The following is a 19,122-nucleotide window of genomic DNA, read 5'->3' on the forward strand; positions in this document are numbered from 1 at the left end:
GATTTTAAACTAAATGTTCCCAGCTTCTACTCGCCACCATCAGGTGGCTACCGCGCGGAGCGTTCTCGCTCCCAATTTGTAATCCTCGAATATATTTAAGTACGTACCCAGCAGCATCAGATCAGGGCTGCTCAACCTAGGCCCAGACAAAGGAGATCAGGTCAATTCTCTCATAAGTGTTAAACTTATAGAGTTAGGTTTACTGTAACCAATCACGACATATGAATTTGTATTACATGACCTATCTAAACTTTCAATAATTATATTATAATTTAATTTTTATTCTCAACACAGCTGAAGCAATTTTAGTAACCATGTCCTGGTTTTAACCTACCTGAGACCTGCTTTTGATCTGTTTTGAACTGGTTTTGGTCTGCTTTTGGTACTTTCTGAGACCTGCTATTCGCGAAGTTAAATAGTGTATAGAAATTTCATGCTTCACGTCAATTGTGATCAATCGTCACTTCGTTCGCTCTCGTGATAGATCGGAGAGTCACGCGACGACCTCCCAAGGTGGCGCCGAGAATCCGAGTGTAGCGAGAGGAGACGTTCTCTCTGGCTTGGGATACAGCAGCGAACACACTGTGTATCAGGACCTTACTTCGTAATATACATAATAAGTTGATTTGTAATAATCACCTGACTAAGTTCGTAGGTAGATTACTATTAAATAAGCAGGAATCAATATTTCACCAAGGTAAATTGTTTTTAATTATACGTTAAAATTGTATTGGTTGTTCGAGGGTTATTCTTCCCTGCCTTGTTCGGAGGGTTTTCCCTCAGTGTGTCGGACATTAAACAAGAGTAGTTTTCCGATCAATGCTTTCTACAACAAGTTTATTTAGTACTAGATTCTCCTCTCCCATATCCTTAGATGACATAAGTTGCTTAATAAAATCTAACGGTTTACTACGACTATTTGTTGGTCCTTCGAGCCGGATTGAGTGGAGAGTTTATTGCCTTAGCAAAGTGATAGTATAATTTTAGTGATTTTATAGTTGTGATTGACTGCGAATTTGCTTTTTGAATTTGGATTGTTTTTATCGGAGAATTACTTTCGCGTGTTTTTCAGTAAGCGCGTTGCAACGCTTTTTGTTGTATTAGTTGGGGGGCTAAGGGGCACCGCTTTAGACTTTATTTACATCTAGCATCAACGTGTTGCGTTCTTACCAACCATGGCACCTACTGTATCTCGTAAACTTATTATCTCACAGAGAGATCGTTCTAACAATATCTCACGTATATTGCCAGCAATTCGGTCTATTCAGCGTGAACGTATTACGAAAGTATTGTTACTCGATCGTCGTGCAAAATTGCGCGAATATTGGCAGGAATTTTGTAAATGCCATACTGAAATAATAACGCGTGAGGACATTCAGGATGATACATACATCGCGGAATCATCTTTTACAAAAACAGAGATTTTACGTGACGAATGTAAGGATGAAATTGATCGTATGCTTTGTGATTTGCCCGAGAATAATGCGATGAATTCTACATTAAATAGCAATGGTAGTGACTCTCTTCAACCATCATCTCAGAATTTGCATTTACCCAAAATTAATTTGCCACAATTTTCGGGAAGGTACGAGGATTGGGATGCCTTCGAAAACCGGTTCACATCTTTAAACATAACAAAGCGCAACTGTCCAATGTTGACAAACTGCAGTTTCTGATGGGATGTTTGAAGGGGCCTGCAGCAGATTTCATAAAAGACGTTACTGTAACTGATGCCAATTATCCATCCACTTGGCTTGCGTTAAAAGAGCGTTTCTCAAATTTGAGACTGCAAGTGTATCATTTAGTCCTGAATTTAACCAAAATAGCACCTCTTAAAGAGGAATAGCAGTTGAATTAAGATGTTTGTTAGATGAAGTTTGTCATAGCGTGCGTATGTTGAAGAATTTAGAACGGCCGGTTGATTCGTGGAATGACCTTTTGCTCGTTATTATAAGCGAGCGTCTCGATCCGGAGACTCGCAAGTCATGGGAGACTCACTTGACCACAAGGGGACTGGACTCTGAACCAAACGGTAACTCGCAACTCAATGTTTGGAGAAAAACACCGCCAACTTTCAAAGTATTGACGGAATTCTTGGAAGGCACAATTTTGGCTCTAAGTCCAGTCAATTCGAATACTGCTTCGGAAAAGGTTTCAAAGCTAGGAAGGCGGCATGCACAGTTTAGTAACAAGGCGACGGTCAAGTCTTATCACACTGGTGTTAATTCGGAACCGGAAACGAAGAGCATGAATTTGCCTAAGTGCCCTCTTTATTCGGCTCAGCATTACATAGGCCGGTGCGAAAAATTTAAAAGTTTGAAGAGTAGTGAACGGCATAGTGAGATTCGACGTCTTGGGTTCTGCTTCAAATGTTTTGGTCGGCATCAGGTGAAAAATTGCAAATCCAAATGATCTTGTAACAAATGTCAAGGGCACCATCATACGATGTTGCATGACGACGCTTCACAGAATAATCCCAATTCAAGTGTGAATACGTTGGCTACCCAAACTGAACTTAATTCTTCGGTTCAGTCATAGCAATCAGTGAAGTTGAGCGCAATCTCGTGTAAATTATTGCCAACAGCTAGGGTATTTGTTATTAATCGTAAAGGGTTAAAATTAAGAGTAAGGGCGTTACTTGATCAAGCATCAGAGGTGACAGTAATCACGGAGACAATGGCGCAAGCTCTTAATCTCAGGCGTCAGTGGGTAAACATCAATGTAGTAGGTGTCGGAGTTGAAAGGAATACTATTTGTCGGTCAATTGTATCAATCCGAGTACAGTCAAGCATTGAACCTTCGTTTGAATTAGAAGTTAACGCCTTCGTGCTGATTAGAATCACGAACTGTCTTCCTTCTAAAAATTTGCAGATATTTGCCCATGATGCAGTTTTCGATGGATTTTCTCGAGCAGACCCTGATTTCCACATTTCGGGAGAAGTACATTTGCTATTGGGAGTTGATGTGTACGCGCTCATACTGCGGCATGGTTTTCAAAATATAAATTATTATAATTTAATTGCTCAGAACACTGCTTTGGGATGGATATTTTCAGGGTCATTTATTCCTCATGATTCTTTTAGGGAAGGTTCCGATCGAGGATTTGAAAGGATTATAGTGCATAGCCTGGTCGAAGATCAGATTAGTAAAATACTTCAACTATTTTGGGCCATAGTAGAAGTCCCACCCTTATCTAGTATCCTTAGTCCAGAGGATATATATTGCGAAAATTTCTTCCAGACTACTCATACAAGAAACTCTGAAGGACGTTATGTCCTCAGATTACCGCTCAAATCTGAAATACCGAACGTGGCGGAGCAGACACGACGACTTGCAGTCAGTTCATTTTATTTGTTAAAGAGAAAGTTCGACCGTGATCCAGAATTGGCGCGCAGTTATTGTACATTTATGCAGCAGTATGTAGAGTTGGGCCATATGCAGCTCATCCCGGATGACGAAATAGCATGCGAAAGAGTGGTATTTACCACACCACGCTATTGTGAGTCAGACAGGTTCATCTAAGAGAAAATTTCGAGTCGTATTTGATGCTTCTAGGCGTTCTTCCGATCAAGTGTGCCTGAATGACTTCTTAATATCCGGGCCAACTTTATAAAACGATTTGTCTTTAATTTTGACGAGTTGGAGACAGTATCGATTTGCTTTTACTGCCGACATTGTTAAAATGTATCGACAAATCCTAATAGACAAAGCAGATCGAGACTTATTACGAATTCTGTGGTCGGAAGATGCAAGATTGTCACCACGTGATTACCGGTTAACTACGGTTACTTACGGTACTTCATGCGTGCCATATTTGGCCATTAAAACCTTATTACAACTTGCAAAGGATGATGGAATACGTTATCCACTTGGTGCGAAATGTATACAGGAACAAACATATGTAGACGATATTTTCGCGGGATCTGATAATTTGGAGGAGGCAATAATCATCCGAGATCAACTGATAAACTTGCTTAGGTTAGCTGGTATTGAGTTAAACAAATGGGCTTCTAACTCAGCATTGTTGTATCCTGCTCATTTTAATAACACTAGGGAATGTGATAAAGAAAAAACTATTGCTGTAGATCAAACCGTCAAGACGTTAGGTTTGATTTGGCACCCGGCAAATGATACTTTTAATTTCGATACGGAAATAATGCAATTGTCTGACGGCGCTCCAACCAAACGGATTGTTCTTTCAAACTTAGCGCGTCTTTTTGATCCACTGGGATGGCTATCGCCGGTAGTTATCAACGCGAAAATTCTGCTGCAGGATCTTTGGATCTTAAAATTAGGTTGGGATATCCCTCTCCCTAAGGAATTTGCTGCTCGTTGGAAAAAATATAATAACTGTATTTCACAGATTTCTAATATTTCAATGGATCGTTGGTTAGGATCGATTAATGATTCCTCTTGTGAACTGCATGGGTTTTCTGATGCTTCTATGCGGGCGTATGCAGCAGTAGTCTTGTTAAGGGTAACTAATAGGGATGGATCATGCAAAATATCTCTTCTTATGGCCAAGTCGAAGGTAGCTCCTGTTAAAACAAAAAGTATTCCTAACTTAGAATTGTGTAAGGCGGTGCTTCTAGTGAAGCTATTGAAACATGTTAGAAAAATGGATCTTTGTGAGGGACTGCCTATAACGGCTTGGTGTGATAGTCGCGATGTGTTAGCGTGGATTAATAAAAATCCATCGCATTGGAAGGTCTTTGTAGCCAATCGTACCTCTTTAATCCAGACTGAACTTCCCAATGCAGTTTGGAAATATGTATTTACAAAAATAATCCGGCGGATCTTGCTACTCGCGGGGTAAGCCCTGATACATTAAACTCTTCCTCTCTTTGGTGGTCGGGTCCTGAGTGGCTGTCCAAATCACCTGAATGCTGGCCAAAGCAGCCGCCTACCGACAAGATTCTAAAGCCTATTGTGAGTTCTATGGTAATAAGCCAGGTCAAGAAAGAGGATTCGTTAATCACGCGATACTCATCTTTGACGAAATTACTTCGTGATGTTGCTTATTGTTTACGATTCGTAGCAAATTGCCGTTTGAGGTTAACAGGATCATCACCTATACATGGATATTTAAGTTCTCATGAGTTAGAGAGGTCGCGTAATAGTCTTATTCGTTTGGTTCACAGCTCTGCGTTTCCGAACGAATTAAAATGTTCAAAGGAGAAACAATGGTTACCGCGTCGCAGTATGATTCAAAAACTGCGACCGTTTTTGGATGAGAACGAATTAATTAGAGTCGGGGGAAGATTTACTCATTCGTCACTACTCTTCCCAAGTAAGCACCCCGCTATTTTACCAAAAGGTTCTCATTTGAGTCTACTCTTTATTCGTCAAGCTCTTGTTCTAGCATTGCATGGTGGGCCCTCTCTTACATTAGGAATTATATTGCATTACGTTTGGATCTTAGGTGCAAAGGGTTTAGTCAAGCACTTAGTTCGTGCTTGCATCCGTTGTTATCGTGCTCGACCACGGTTAGCTACGCAACTGATGGGCGACTTGCCGGCAGCCAGAGTAACTCCGTCTCGACCTTTCACGGTTACGGGTCTCGATTATGCCGGCCCATTCTGGATAAAAATGTCAAGCGGTCGAGGCCAGCGATCTTACAAGGGATATATTTGTTTGTTCGTATGCTTTAGCACGAAAGCCATACATCTAGAGGCAGCTAGCGATTTCCCGAGTCGAAAAATATGTCTTGATTTTGATCTAAAGTGACCTGTTATTGATCTAAACTTTAGGTCAACTTCAGGTAAAAATGTTAATTTTTATGATCTAATATTGATCTACTTAGGGCGAAATCAGATGAAAAGCAGGTTATCCAAAAAGATCGAAAACAGGTCAAATGACTTGCTTTTGACCTAAATCATAGGTCATAATGAGGTTTTATTAAACAATGCTCCACGATGATTCTTGAAAAATCTTTAAGGGGTTATATAGAGGTGGGTAATAATATTAAAAAGCTTCATATTCCTTTACAATATTCACAATAATTTTGGAAGCATTCAATAACATAATTATTACAAATATTGTAAAATGATATAGACTTTTTAATTTGTATTAGTCCTCTCTACGACCCGTTACAGATTTTCCTAGATTTATCCTGAAACACTATATATTAATTTGTTTCAAAGTTTATTAAACATTTTGATTATGTTACGTATATACATACTTATTTAATGTGGTTAATCTTATCATATATTTTTTACTAATCGTAGTGTACAATAATGATAGATGCACACATAGAGTTATCATTTAATACATAATTTTTATTGATATTATTATACTGCAGATGATCATCTTTTAAACTTTAATAGCATATATTTCTAATTAAAAATCTTAAGTTTTATTAATTAACAAGAAATATATAAATTAATTATAATAATAAATGAATTGAGAACCGCCCATCAATGACCAAAAGACTGTTTTGAATTAAATGAAAAATATCAATTTGCTTCATCAATTCATGAAACAAATAGAGCAATTGGAAAAGTATTTGGACACCATTCATATCATTAAAATGAACTTAAATACGATCGTGGAACTAATTATTAAAAGTAATGGCTTTAGATCGCTGAAATTATAAATTTACATGCTTCATTTAACAAATTTCAAGATAAACTTAAATTTCTTTGAACATTAAAGAAAGCTATTGTAAGCTTATTCTTTGTTCAAAAGTAGATCGATTATTTACCTTCATAAATGGTAATATTTTAAACATTTTCATTCACAGATGCCTGACTTTCTAAATTTTTATTTTTTAGTTTAGTATTTTTTCTTAACAAAGATCCTTTCCTTGCACAACGGTTAGAACATATTTTATTTATATATTTTGTATATATTCCCTTGTCAAGTATATTCTTTGTTTTCTCATTTATAAAATCTAGAAAATTATAGATTTGCATATAGAATTTGTTAGTAAAAACAAATAGGAATTAATGAGGAATACCAATTATACCATAGATGGCATTAAAAATTGTTGGATGGATTCCCAGTCTATCACGATTTCCTTTTGCTGACAAATAACCTAATGCAGAGCCATACATTTCGATCAATAATTCAGTCAGTAATTTTTTCCAGCTATCATGATGTGCAAATCTGACATTAATAGCGTTCAATCTTCTAGCACATATAAAAACTCCTGAATTACTAGTTAATTCCACCTAAGAACAAACGATGCTTATATTGTAATAAAAAAAACTATCGTTTGAATGAAGAAATGTGATGGCAAATAGCTCAACATACCCGTCCAGAATCATTAGTAAATATTACATCTAATATCTAAAATAGAAATGTTTAAGAACTTGACATTAAATAATTAAATGTGTGTATATATATATATATAATCAAAATCTTGCCTTCGACAAATCATTAGGGTTATGTTTAATCTTCATGGCATACATTTTCTTTAAATGCTGTAAGAGGCGCTCTGTAAACCTGATAATTTCTGGCGTTACTATAAAAACATTAAATGTTATAATAAAGGTTAAAATAAAATATTGAAATTTTAATTAGAATAATAAAAACAAATACCTTCTTGACTTATAAAAGAAAATTCGTTATTTTGAATACTATTTGCATCATCAGGCTCTTTATTCATACTCTCATTTTCTGCATCGGATAAATCAGAAATATCACTATTTTCTTTGTTATCCGAAAATTCTGTTATTTGAAGCTGCTTACTACAGTCTGCGAGATCTCTGGTTATTAAACTCTTTTCTGTAGTATTTAATTGTGCCTGTGTGGTATTTTTATCCAGCCTATCAGCAAAAATTTTACTTTCTTCTAATAAAGTTTTCCTTATTGTTAACGGTGATCGTTTTTTGCATTGTTTAAGGGTTTTCACCGGATCCTGTAATTCAGAGTTCTCTTCGATCCATTCGTTCTCGTTGTCAGAGTCAGACGAATGCGAAATAACATTTTCTAATTCATCATTCGCAAAATCTGGTGTTTGCACTTGATAATTCAAATCTCGGGCGTTTCTTATGGTTGACCCTCTTGTGGTCGAACTACATTGCATAGATGCGGTATCTTTACTTTTCTTATCATCAAAACTATTTTTTCTCGTTAATAAGACCTTCTCTAATGATAGTTGAGTCTCTTTTCGGCGTCGCTCTTTATTCTTAATGAAAGATTTCGTTTGCAAGTTCTCTTCTTTTGTAAGATGGCAATTCTCTCTTTCCGAATCAGACGAGTGAAAAATGGCATTTGTATAATTATTTAAAAAGCATGATTTTTGCGATTGATAATTACTATCTGTAGTATTTGCTATAGATGAACTCTTTTCTATGGCATTAAATAGTACCGCTGTGTCATTTTTATGCTTTTCATCCCCAAAAATGCTGTTTTCATGAGATAAGTTTTCCTCTATTGTTAATTGGGCTCGTTTTTTCCGTTGTTTAATGTTCCTAATATTAGACTTCAATTTACAGTGTTTTTTCATCACACTTGCAGTAAATGCTTTTTTATTAGGATCGATTAATTTCCCGTCAGTATCAATACATACTTTATGCAAATAAGCTTCATCATCTAAAAAAAAATCAGATTTTCATTATAATAATTAATGCTAGGTTACGTTAATCTGTATTTAATATTATATAAATTTAAATATTACAATTTAAAGCGGTAATGAGTTATATTATTTGAAAAGACTTAAGTTGATAACCTTACAATTATTATTATAGGTAATTCTTTAAACTTACCACTGATTTTAACAATTTTTGCTTCGTATTGCTTAATAACGCCTGTAATATCTTTCCACTTGATTTTGGTTATGGAACCTTCTTGTCGATTTCCTTTGGGGATACTATTAAGCGAAATTACCGATTGCGTAGCTGACTCCATCCAATATATGAGAGCGAACGAAGGCATTTTTAAAATTTTGTCACAAATTGACACAAAGCAAATCGTAATTTACGAAGATAACGAAATGAACTACGTATTTTTCGTAAATTGATTGACTTTGATTGATTTAATTGTTTTCTATGTGCGAAGTACGTAAGACCGTGTCCAGACTTGCAACTGAACAACGAACCGAACGTCGTCGCGAACATCACCTACATGCTGCTGTTTTAATTTATTTGTGTCACATTGAAATAGCAACATGTAGGTGAGGTTCGCGACGCCGTTCGCGACGCGACGCAGTTACAAGTGTGGACACGCCTTAATGTAGCACATTTAAAATAATATAGTATATGTAATAAAAACACATATGCTTTTACCCCCCAGACGACGTTGATACTGCAAGACGCTAGTATGATTTATATGGTTATACAGATTTTTCTATGCACATTCACGAAGTTTTTGATAAACATGAAATGTAATTGCAAATTTTGCTTTAATTTATAAATCGCAAACCATATTAATCGATCACTCCTATAAAAGTGCATTCCTTTACAATAAAGCTGCAAAGTTGATAAGCTATAAAAAAAATAATATTCTTTTGCAAGGTAAGTATAACTTTTATGACATAAATTTATATCTTTGTATTCCATACACCACTGTACTATTCTATGCTATTAACGGGGTATTTCCAATTAACCTAAAAATCGGCATAATTGATTACAAGTATTTAATTTGTGTTACGTGCAATGTTCCATTTATAGCAGATTGTGTTAATTTTGTAGGCTAGTTGGATCGCACCTTGTAATGATTTTATTTATACCAACATAATTATTCTAATTTTTAAATATTTCAAAAATAGGAGTGGACAACTTAAGCCGATAATCAAGGTGACGTTCGAGTAAAAGAGACTGCATGTATTCGCATAATTACACAATTAAATTTTAAAAGACAATGCGACTACGATTTTCGGAGCTTTCCAGTGGTGGCCAATATAAATATTTAAAAAGTATTAAAGATGACTCCGCAGCTTCATCGCCACCTGCATTTGATTCCATTGAAGAGTCTAAAATCTTAGATTTAAGAATTATTACTGAAGATTCTGCTCCTATTTCACCATCTTTGAGCTTTACTCAAAACAACGAGGACTTTCACCAAGAACTAAATATTGCTAAAATAATTGATAACAGAAATTATTCTGAAATTGATAATAATGATGAAAACACAGATAATTCTAACATTGAAAATAATTATGAAAACACAGATGATTCCGAGAATAATAGCATTCACGGAGATATGAATGAGAATGACAGAGAAATTGACGATGATAACAGCATTGATGATATAGAAAATAGCGATGAAAGTAAGAAAGATAATTATTATCAACAGAAGCTGTATGATGGAGCTATACTAACGGTTGAAGAAAGTTTTATATTAATTCAAACTTTGGTTACTATACACCATCTGACTACAACCTGTGTAGAACATTTGTTGGAGGTGATTCGGTTACACTGTCCTGCAAAAGGGTTTAAAAACCTTTCTGCTTATCGAATGCAGAAATTTTTCCAATATAAAAATAACAAAATACAAAAATATTATTATTGTACAGAATGTACAGCTCCGTTAAAGGAAAATGGAAGTTTTTGTGAAAATTGTCAAAGCAATAGCAAAAATGAATATTTTCTGCGTTTGTCAATTAAGGGTCAACTTGAAAAAATTGTTAAACGAGCAGAAATTTTAACCGAGTTACATAGTAGATTCGATATGGAGAAAAGTAATACCGATAACATAGAAGATTTTTGTGATGGATATATATATAGACAAAACACAGATTTCTTAAAAGAAAGAAATAATATATCGTTCACTTGGTCATCGGATGGTGTTTCTATATTTACTTCTACAAATATATCTGTTTGGCCGTTTTATCTACGAATCAATGAGCTACCATACTGCTTAAGAAGCCTTCGGGAAAATACGATACTTGCTGGACTATGGTTTGGTAAAGCGAAACCATCTGCAAATCTGTTTGTGCAATCATTAAAAGATGAGCTTCAAGAATTACACATTGGTGTGAAAATTAAAATACCATATACAGGTAGATCTTATGTAATCCGTTGTATGCTGATAAGTGGAACCTGTGATCTCCCTGCAAAAAGTTTATTTTTAAATATCCAGCAATTCAATGGTGAATACGGTTGCCCAAATTGTGACATTCGGTCAGAGGTTTGTCGAACAGAAACTGGAGGCTTCACACGAATCTATAAATATACAAATTGTTGGAAAAATAGGAATCTTGAAGATACACTCCATTATGCTGCGCAATCAGTCGAAAGAAAATCGGTTGAAAAGAATTTCACATCGGTCAAAGGTATAAAGGGGCCTTGTTCATTAGCACATATAATGCCTAACTATATAGAAGGAACGGCAATTGATTCGATGCACGCAGTTTTCGAAGGGGTTGTTAAAAAGCTCTTAATATTGTGGTTTGACTCTTCTCATGCAAATAAAAGATTTTCCATTCGTCCGATGATGCAAGTGGTTAATGAGAAACTACGTAAAATGAAACCTCCAAAATTTGTTCATCGCATGATGAAAAGCGTTGATAAATTTTCATATTGGAAAGCGTCTGAGTTGAAATGCTGGTGTTTTTATTATTCTCCTATTATTTTAAGAGAAATATTGACGCCTCCATATTTTAGCCACTATATGCTGTTTGTTAGTGGCATTTCGTTACTAAATGGAGATAGCATTTCCAAAGAACAAATAAGAAATGCAAACAGAATGTTACAAGCTTTTGTTAAAGAATTTCAAGAGTTATATGGATTTCAATTCTGCTCCATAAATATTCATTTAATGTTGCACCTGTCCCAGGAAGTTGAAAAATTTGGACCACTGTGGACTCATTCGTGCTTTCCCTTTGAAAACATTAATGGGCAACTAACCAAACTTGTTCATGGGACTACAAATATAGATTCCCAAATATTATTTTCACATTGGCAATTTTTAAAGTACTTCTATACAGTCAGCCAACTGGCAAATGGACCAATCAAAAAATTTGCTCTTAAATATAAAAAGCAGGTGAAGATTATTGAATCGTTCCACACCTTTTATGTAGTTGGAAACTACACAAAATTACAAGTTATACCGAAATATTTGAAAAAACTGTTAGATCCTGCTAACAATGAAAATATATCCATAAGACAATACTACAGAATATTAAAAAATGAAAAATTATATGTTGCTCATTTATACCGTAAACAATTGCAAACCAATTCTTCATGTATATCATTTTTAAATGAAAACGGATTACGCTCTTTTGCTAAAGTTTTATATTTCATGAAAGTAACAAATTGTGGTTGCAAAGGAAATGAATGTCTTTGCAATGGAAGACATTTTGCAGCAGTTAATTTATTTAAAATACATGGAAACCTTAAAACAAATAACATTGAACTCAAATATATACATCAATGTATTTTATCCAATAGTATAAATATAATTTCTGTTAGTCATATTATAGCAGTTAACTTTTTTTTTAATTTGAATGATAATTTATTTATTGCAGAGTCAGTAAACTCATTAGAAAAGGAATAAATAAATTTTAAAATGTTTACTAATCAATTATTTGTATATATATGTATAATAATTTCAGTAATTAAATTTTATGAAATATGTATAATAATTTATTATCATTACATATATTTTTTGTGTGTAAGCGATACACCTTAGTCTGTGTTCTATTACTAAACAATGATTAACCCTATAGTTTCGGGAATATCAAAGGAGCCTAACCAGGGAAAATATACGAAACATGCAGCATATATTATTACAAAAATTGTAGTTCAAACAATAAGTTATTTAGAAGAAAAAAAGTTACTACAGTATTAGAAGAATGGATGTAATGTTTTACACACAAATAAATTTAATCCAGTTTCTGTAGTATTTAGAATCATTTTACTTGTAAAAGTAGTGTAAATTAATTTATTAAAACATAAGAAAATTATTTATTTAAAAATTCAATAATTTAATCAACACAGAGTTAAAAATAATAATATATATAAGATCACTTCTAACTCTGGTTGTGTTTATTGTTATAGGATTAATGATTGAAATCCAGCGCTCTATAAAAAGTTTTATTCATTATATAAACCACTAGATTAAAATTGAATAGTGATTTACATTTGACCTTGTAGCGATATTTCAAACTCTGTTCAAGATTCGATTGGGATCTGTTTTTGACCTAATAATTAATCCGAAATTTTCAAGATTTGATTCTGATCTATCTTTGACCTAATAGTTAGTTCAAATTAGGTTCAGGATTTGATCGTAATTTCTTTTTGTCTTAACAGCTAGCGCAAAATCAGGTTCATGATTTGGCCATGCTCTTTTTTTAGACACAACAGCTAGTTCAGAAAAAGATCAGAATTCGACCATGATCTTTTTTCGACCTAACAGCTAGTTCAAAAAAATATCAGGATTCGACCATTATCTATTTTTGAACTACAAAATTATCGTAATTAGATCAATATCAGACCATCTTAGGTTAATATCAGGTCACTTTAGGTCAAAATCAAGACATATTTTTCGACACGGGTTATCTACTCAAGCGTTTTTAGGTGCGTATCGCCGTTTCGTCAGTCGAAGAGGATTTTGCGTTAAGATCTACAGTGACAACAGCTCAAATTTCCAAGGAGCTGACAAGGAATTGCAGCGTATGTTCAGCACAACCTCCCAGTTCTACAATGAGATTGCGGAAGAATTATCTATGCAGGGCACTTCTTGGAGGTTTATTTCACTTAATTCGCCACATTTTGGCGGATTGTGGGCATCTGGAGTAAAGGCTACTAAGCACCATCTTCTTAGAGTCATCGGTGAACATAAACTCACCTTCGAAGAATTTACTACAGCACTTACTGAAGTGGAAGCGTGCTTGAATTCACGACCCCTTTATCCAATGACTGGGGACTTGGAAGATTTAGAAATATTAATGCCATCCCATTTTTTAATAGGCTCTTCCAGCCATATCATACCAGAAATGCCAATTCCTGAAATTCTAGAAAATGGTTTGTCTAGATACCAATTGGTTTCAATGATTCGACAACATTTCTGGAGACGTTGGTCTCAGGAGTACCTGCATCACCTTCAGTAACGTAGCAAATGGAGGGGACCTTCACAAAATTTTGCTGTGGGACAACTTGTTATTATTCAAGATGATCGTTTCCCTCGTGCAAAATGGCCATTGGGACGAGTAGTGGAAGTTCACCCTGGACCGGATGGACTGATAATTGTGATCAATCGTCACTTCGTTCGCTTTCGTGATAGATCGGAGAGTCACGTGACGACCGCCCAAGGGGGCGCCGAGAATCCGAGTGTAGCGAGAGGAGACGTTCTCTCTGGCTTGGGACACAGCAGCGAACACACTGTGTATCAGGACCTTAGTTCGTAATATACATAATAAGTTGATTTATAATAATCACCTGCCTAAGTTCGTGGGTAGATTACTATTAAATAAGCAGGATTCAATATTTCACCAAGGTAAATTGTTTTTAATTATACGTTAAAATTGTATTGGTTGTTCGAGGGTTATTCTTCCCTGCCTTGTTCGGAAGGTTTTCCCTCAGTGTGTCGGACATTAAACAAGAGTAGTTTTCCGATCAATGCTTTCTACAACAAGTTTATTTAGTACATGATTCTCCTCCCCCATATCCTTAGATGACATAAGTTGCTTAATAAAACTTTAACGGTTTACTACGACTACCTGCTTTTGATCTGTTTTGGCTCTAAGTAGTCCAATGCAGGTTACTATTATAGTATCTAAAGGCCTGTTTTTGAACTTAATTTTAGGTTAAAGTCAGATGTACGTGAAGTTAGCCCCACCATTTTTAAAAATCAATATTTTTTGTGTTGTACCAATTTGTACCCACTTTGTACCATATTGTACCGTTAAAAATAATCGAATCGCACCGCTAGATTTTGAGATAATCGAAAAAAATGATTTTTTGGCGAGCCCCGCCATTTTTAAATTTTTCTCATTTTAGGATTGTACTGCACTGTACTCGCTTTGTACTACATTGCAGTGTTGCCAGAAAGTAGACCGTCGGTCTACAGAATTTCCCCCTCCACTTACCACCACAGATGCAGGCTCGCTTGCGTGAGCCATCCCCGCTTCTACCGCTGCTCGATGGTCACGAACACAAGTAGAAGCGTCCGTACATGTGTCGACTGGCTTCGCTCGCTCTCGCCTATCCTCGGATTAAAGAGAGAGCGGAGATACTTTCTCGGACCTCTCTGTCTTTCTCGCTGTTAGCGTCTAGCAGAAGTTCGAGGCAAAATCTTTCCGCTTCGCTTTGCCGAAAATCTACGAATATTTTATGTTATTTACATTTGCAGCCTAATGCCTTTATACATGTTTTTCAGCATTTTATATAAGCATTGACTTATTTAAATCAATAATAAATTAAGGAAATGCGTATTTGATATATAATAATTATTTTAACTACAATTTCATCGTTATATTTCGCTTATTTCCGTAAAAGCTGCATTTCATTAATTTATTATTGATTTTCGTAAGTCAATGGTCATTAAAAAAAAATTTAATTTAAAAAAAAAAAGTAATCGGCAGGAATCGAACCGGGATCCACGAATCGCCACGCGGTTACCTTACCGCCTAGACCACAAAGCTTCTTCGGTGCACCGTAGGCAGAAAGTCTTCTTAAGGACTTGAAATCTTCTTTTGAACCGTATAAATAATCGAGCAACCGACAGCTTTATTCATTATTATTCTGTCATAATGGTACAAAAATTAAAGAATAATTATATATTGAATAGTTTTCAAAAGCTGTTCCAATAACCAAGAACGAAGATAAATATAATCAACGCTCGTAGTTTCCGTCCTTGGCTATTGGAACAGCTTTTGAAAACTATTCAATATTTAATTATTCTTTAATTTTTGTACCATTATGACAGAATAATAATGAATAAAGCTGTCGGTTGCTCGTTTATTTATACGGTGCAAAAGAAGATTTCAAGTCCTTAAGAAGACTTTCTGCCTACGGTGCACCGAAGAAGCTTTGTGGTCTAGGCGGTAAGGTAACCGCGTGGCGATTCGTGGATCCCGGTTCGATTCCTGCCGATTACTTTTTTTTTTTTAAATTAAATTTTTTTTTAATGACCATTGACTTACGAAAATCAATAATAAATTAATGAAATGCAGCTTTTACGGAAATAAGCGAAATATAACGATGAAATTGTAGTTAAAATAATTATTATATATCAAATACGCATTTCCTTAATTTATTATTGATTTAAATAAGTCAATGCTTATATAAAATGCTGAAAAACATGTATAAAGGCATTAGGCTGCAAATGTAAATAACAAAATATTCGTAGATTTTCGGCAAAGCGAAGCGGAAAGATTTTGCCTCGAACTTCTGCTAGACGCTAACAGCGAGAAAGACAGAGAGGTCCGAGAAAGTATCTCCGCTCTCTCTTTAATCCGAGGATAGGCGAGAGCGAGCGAAGCCAGTCGACACATGTACGGACGCTTCTACTTGTGTTCGTGACCATCGAGCAGCGGTAGAAGCGGGGATGGCTCACGCAAGCGAGCCTGCATCTGTGGTGGTAAGTGGAGGGGGAAATTCTGTAGACCGACGGTCTACTTTCTGGCAACACTGCTACATTGTACCGTTTGAAAAAATTCGGTCGAACCGTCAGTTTTCGAAAAAAATCACAAAAAACGATCTTCCGTCAACCCCGCCATTTTAGATTTTTATACTTTTAGCATGGCATTGTAAAACATTTAACTTGTACTGTTCTGTACCGTTTCGTAAACTTTGATAATTTCAATAGTTTTTGAGAAAATTAATTAACAAAAGCCGCACCAAAAATATAGTTTTTCTTCGATATTCCGCCAAAAAATCACTGGATCGTTTTGAAATCTTGCATGAACAGGAATATAAATTAGTACAAGCAGCAACTAGAATATGAATGATGGTGAAATTTAAACAGGGGTACTTTATCTTACCACATGATAGTGAAAAGTCCCTTTTTTTGCAATAAAATCGAGAAGCAGTTTGTACCAAACCTGAAATTCCAAATCCAGACACATATTTGCGAGTACAAAAAAGTACCTAAGTAGTATCGCTGGTACAAGTCAGGAAAGGGTAGTTTACTCTTGATGGGACCTCCAGAAATTAATTTTATTGCAATAAAATCCAGACTCAGCATATATCTGACCTGAAATTTCCTGTCTAAGCTCACATTTGCGAGTAAAACACTATACACAAGTAGCAGTACTGGTAAAAGTCAGGAAGGGATAGTAGGTAACATTGCCAGCGTATTAATTAACGTGTTTAATTTTTTTTTTATTTACTTACTATATTTGAAAAAATGGACAAGTTTTATAATGTTATATAAATGCATAAATGTGGGTGTATAAATTTATTTCCTTTTAGTGGTTGGGGTTTCTTCTTAAAATCATCAATCTCCAAATATTTTTCCTGGTTCTTTATTATTGCTGTGTAATGTCCGATTGTTGTGGCCCGGATTCCTCCATAATAATTAACGTATCCAACAAGTGTGTATTCTTTATCTTCTAACAAAAGTTTAGCTGGCATATCATTTAAGGCAGCTGCGTATCGTATCCCAAATTCCGTGCATTCAATGAAAAGAATATTATTATATTCAATAGATATTTCAGCTGGAACTTCACAACATCGTAGATTTGTTGGTCTACCAGCTTTTATCGCCATATTTAAGTTTGACAAACCTATAGCAGAAGTTAGTTTGTATTTTTAATATACCAATGTATACTCACACATCTACTCAAATATGTTAAGTTAAATAGAAAATGTTAAAAGAAATATCATTCAATCAAAAATAATGCTAAAGTAAGACAGTATTACGAGAAATCAGATGATACTAATAAAATCAATCAGAATTTCCCTGTGAAAATTTGTTTATGTCGCCTGTTGCAAGTAAACTCCTTCGCTTGTCCTTTTACTATTGTGTCATCTAATTTCCCGCATCATTGATATGAATAGATTTTTATAAGAGAAAAATTGCTAAGTTGAGAGCTTGAAAATACCTAAGGATGATATAACATTTAAATCTAAGGGAAGTATAGTGCCGGATCTCTTAGTAATTTTATTGCATTTAGCGCACTTCTTGGTCTCTGTATAACTAGGATTACTCGGGAAAAGGTATGTACATAAATTTGAAATGTTTGAAACGCAGTCAATTGTTGTAATGCTTTCTGTTTCTGTTATCTTCAACTGTGAAATTTTTCGTAGAATCTGTGCTCGCTTTTTATATAAATTAACACAGGGACCTAATTTTATGAAAGTCTTTACGAAATCTAAACTTTCAGATGTGGATTTTTCAATTATCATTTTAAAATTTTCGTAGATGCATGCTGAAGCCAAAATATGCATCACGCTATCAAAACCACATGTATTTTTTACAATTACTTTTTTTTTATTTATATTAAGAATAGAGCATACGTTTCCATTCATCATAACTCCTACTGATAGCTTTTGATTTTGTACATTTTCCAAGTCCCATCCTGGATATGCGCTAAGGTAAGTCCGTTGTTTTTTAGTATCGTTCTTTTGCCTCCAATTGTGTTCTGAATTTAATTCTTTTATTTCAGAATCAAAACCACAATTATAGAGATTTTTAATATCATCTGAAATCACTATTTTTCCTTCTGGCTCAGTGTAAGATTTTATTTCGTGACCAAAACCAGGATCATCGAGATATGCACTGCAATCTTCACTCTTTACATTTCTTTCTGGCTGATTATGAGTTTCTATTTCATGACCAAAACCAGGATCATCGAGATTGAAGCTGTCGTTTTCACTCTCTACTTTTAAGTCAAGTGTAGCTTGAACTTCATTGGTTTTTGAGTCAAATTTAATATTGGCGTGAGGAGACAATTTAGACGACATAATTTTAGTATCATTATGTGAAAAATCAGATTTTGAATTCGCAATGGCTAATTTCAAACGTCCAGCAAATGACTGAATGTGCGCAGAAATTAATTTATCAACTCTTAAGGGCTTTGAAAATTTTTTTAAAAATCTGTTTTTCAAATCGTTAAATTCCCCTTCGACTGAGGCAGATGAAGCACGTAATGTACCATATTTATAACCAGTGATCATTACACCCGTATATAAAGGAAAATAAATTAAAATACTTTTTAATTTTTTACTGACATCAGCAGAATAATATGGATTTAAAAGTTGTCCATTTACAGCAGCATATACTTCGTTCAAA

At 34.8% G+C, this 19,122-nt stretch overlaps 3 protein-coding genes across 3 annotated transcripts in view; 2 read left to right on the forward strand and 1 right to left on the reverse strand.

Annotated features, from left to right (window-relative positions):
- Window positions 1-19,122, reverse strand: part of LOC136779621 (leucine-rich repeat-containing protein let-4) — a 1,178,420-nt gene that overhangs the window by 1,134,285 nt on the left and 25,013 nt on the right. The window lies entirely within an intron of this gene.
- LOC136772414 (uncharacterized) lies at window positions 2,677-3,522 on the forward strand. Its single transcript, XM_066725374.1, has one exon. It carries the CDS (start codon window positions 2,677-2,679, stop codon window positions 3,520-3,522), a length of 846 nt encoding a protein of 281 aa, XP_066581471.1.
- Window positions 3,683-5,727, forward strand: LOC136772422 (uncharacterized). Its single transcript, XM_066725387.1, has 2 exons — window positions 3,683-4,671; window positions 4,761-5,727. The coding sequence occupies exons 1-2, from the start codon at window positions 3,683-3,685 to the stop codon at window positions 5,725-5,727; spliced, it is 1,956 nt and encodes a 651-aa protein (XP_066581484.1).

This window comes from Prorops nasuta, unplaced genomic scaffold (assembly GCF_024137725.1).
Source record: "Prorops nasuta isolate Cenicafe-Biocafe unplaced genomic scaffold, Cenicafe_Pnas_1.2 PNAS00001, whole genome shotgun sequence".
Classification (NCBI taxonomy): Eukaryota; Metazoa; Arthropoda; class Insecta; order Hymenoptera; family Bethylidae; genus Prorops; species Prorops nasuta.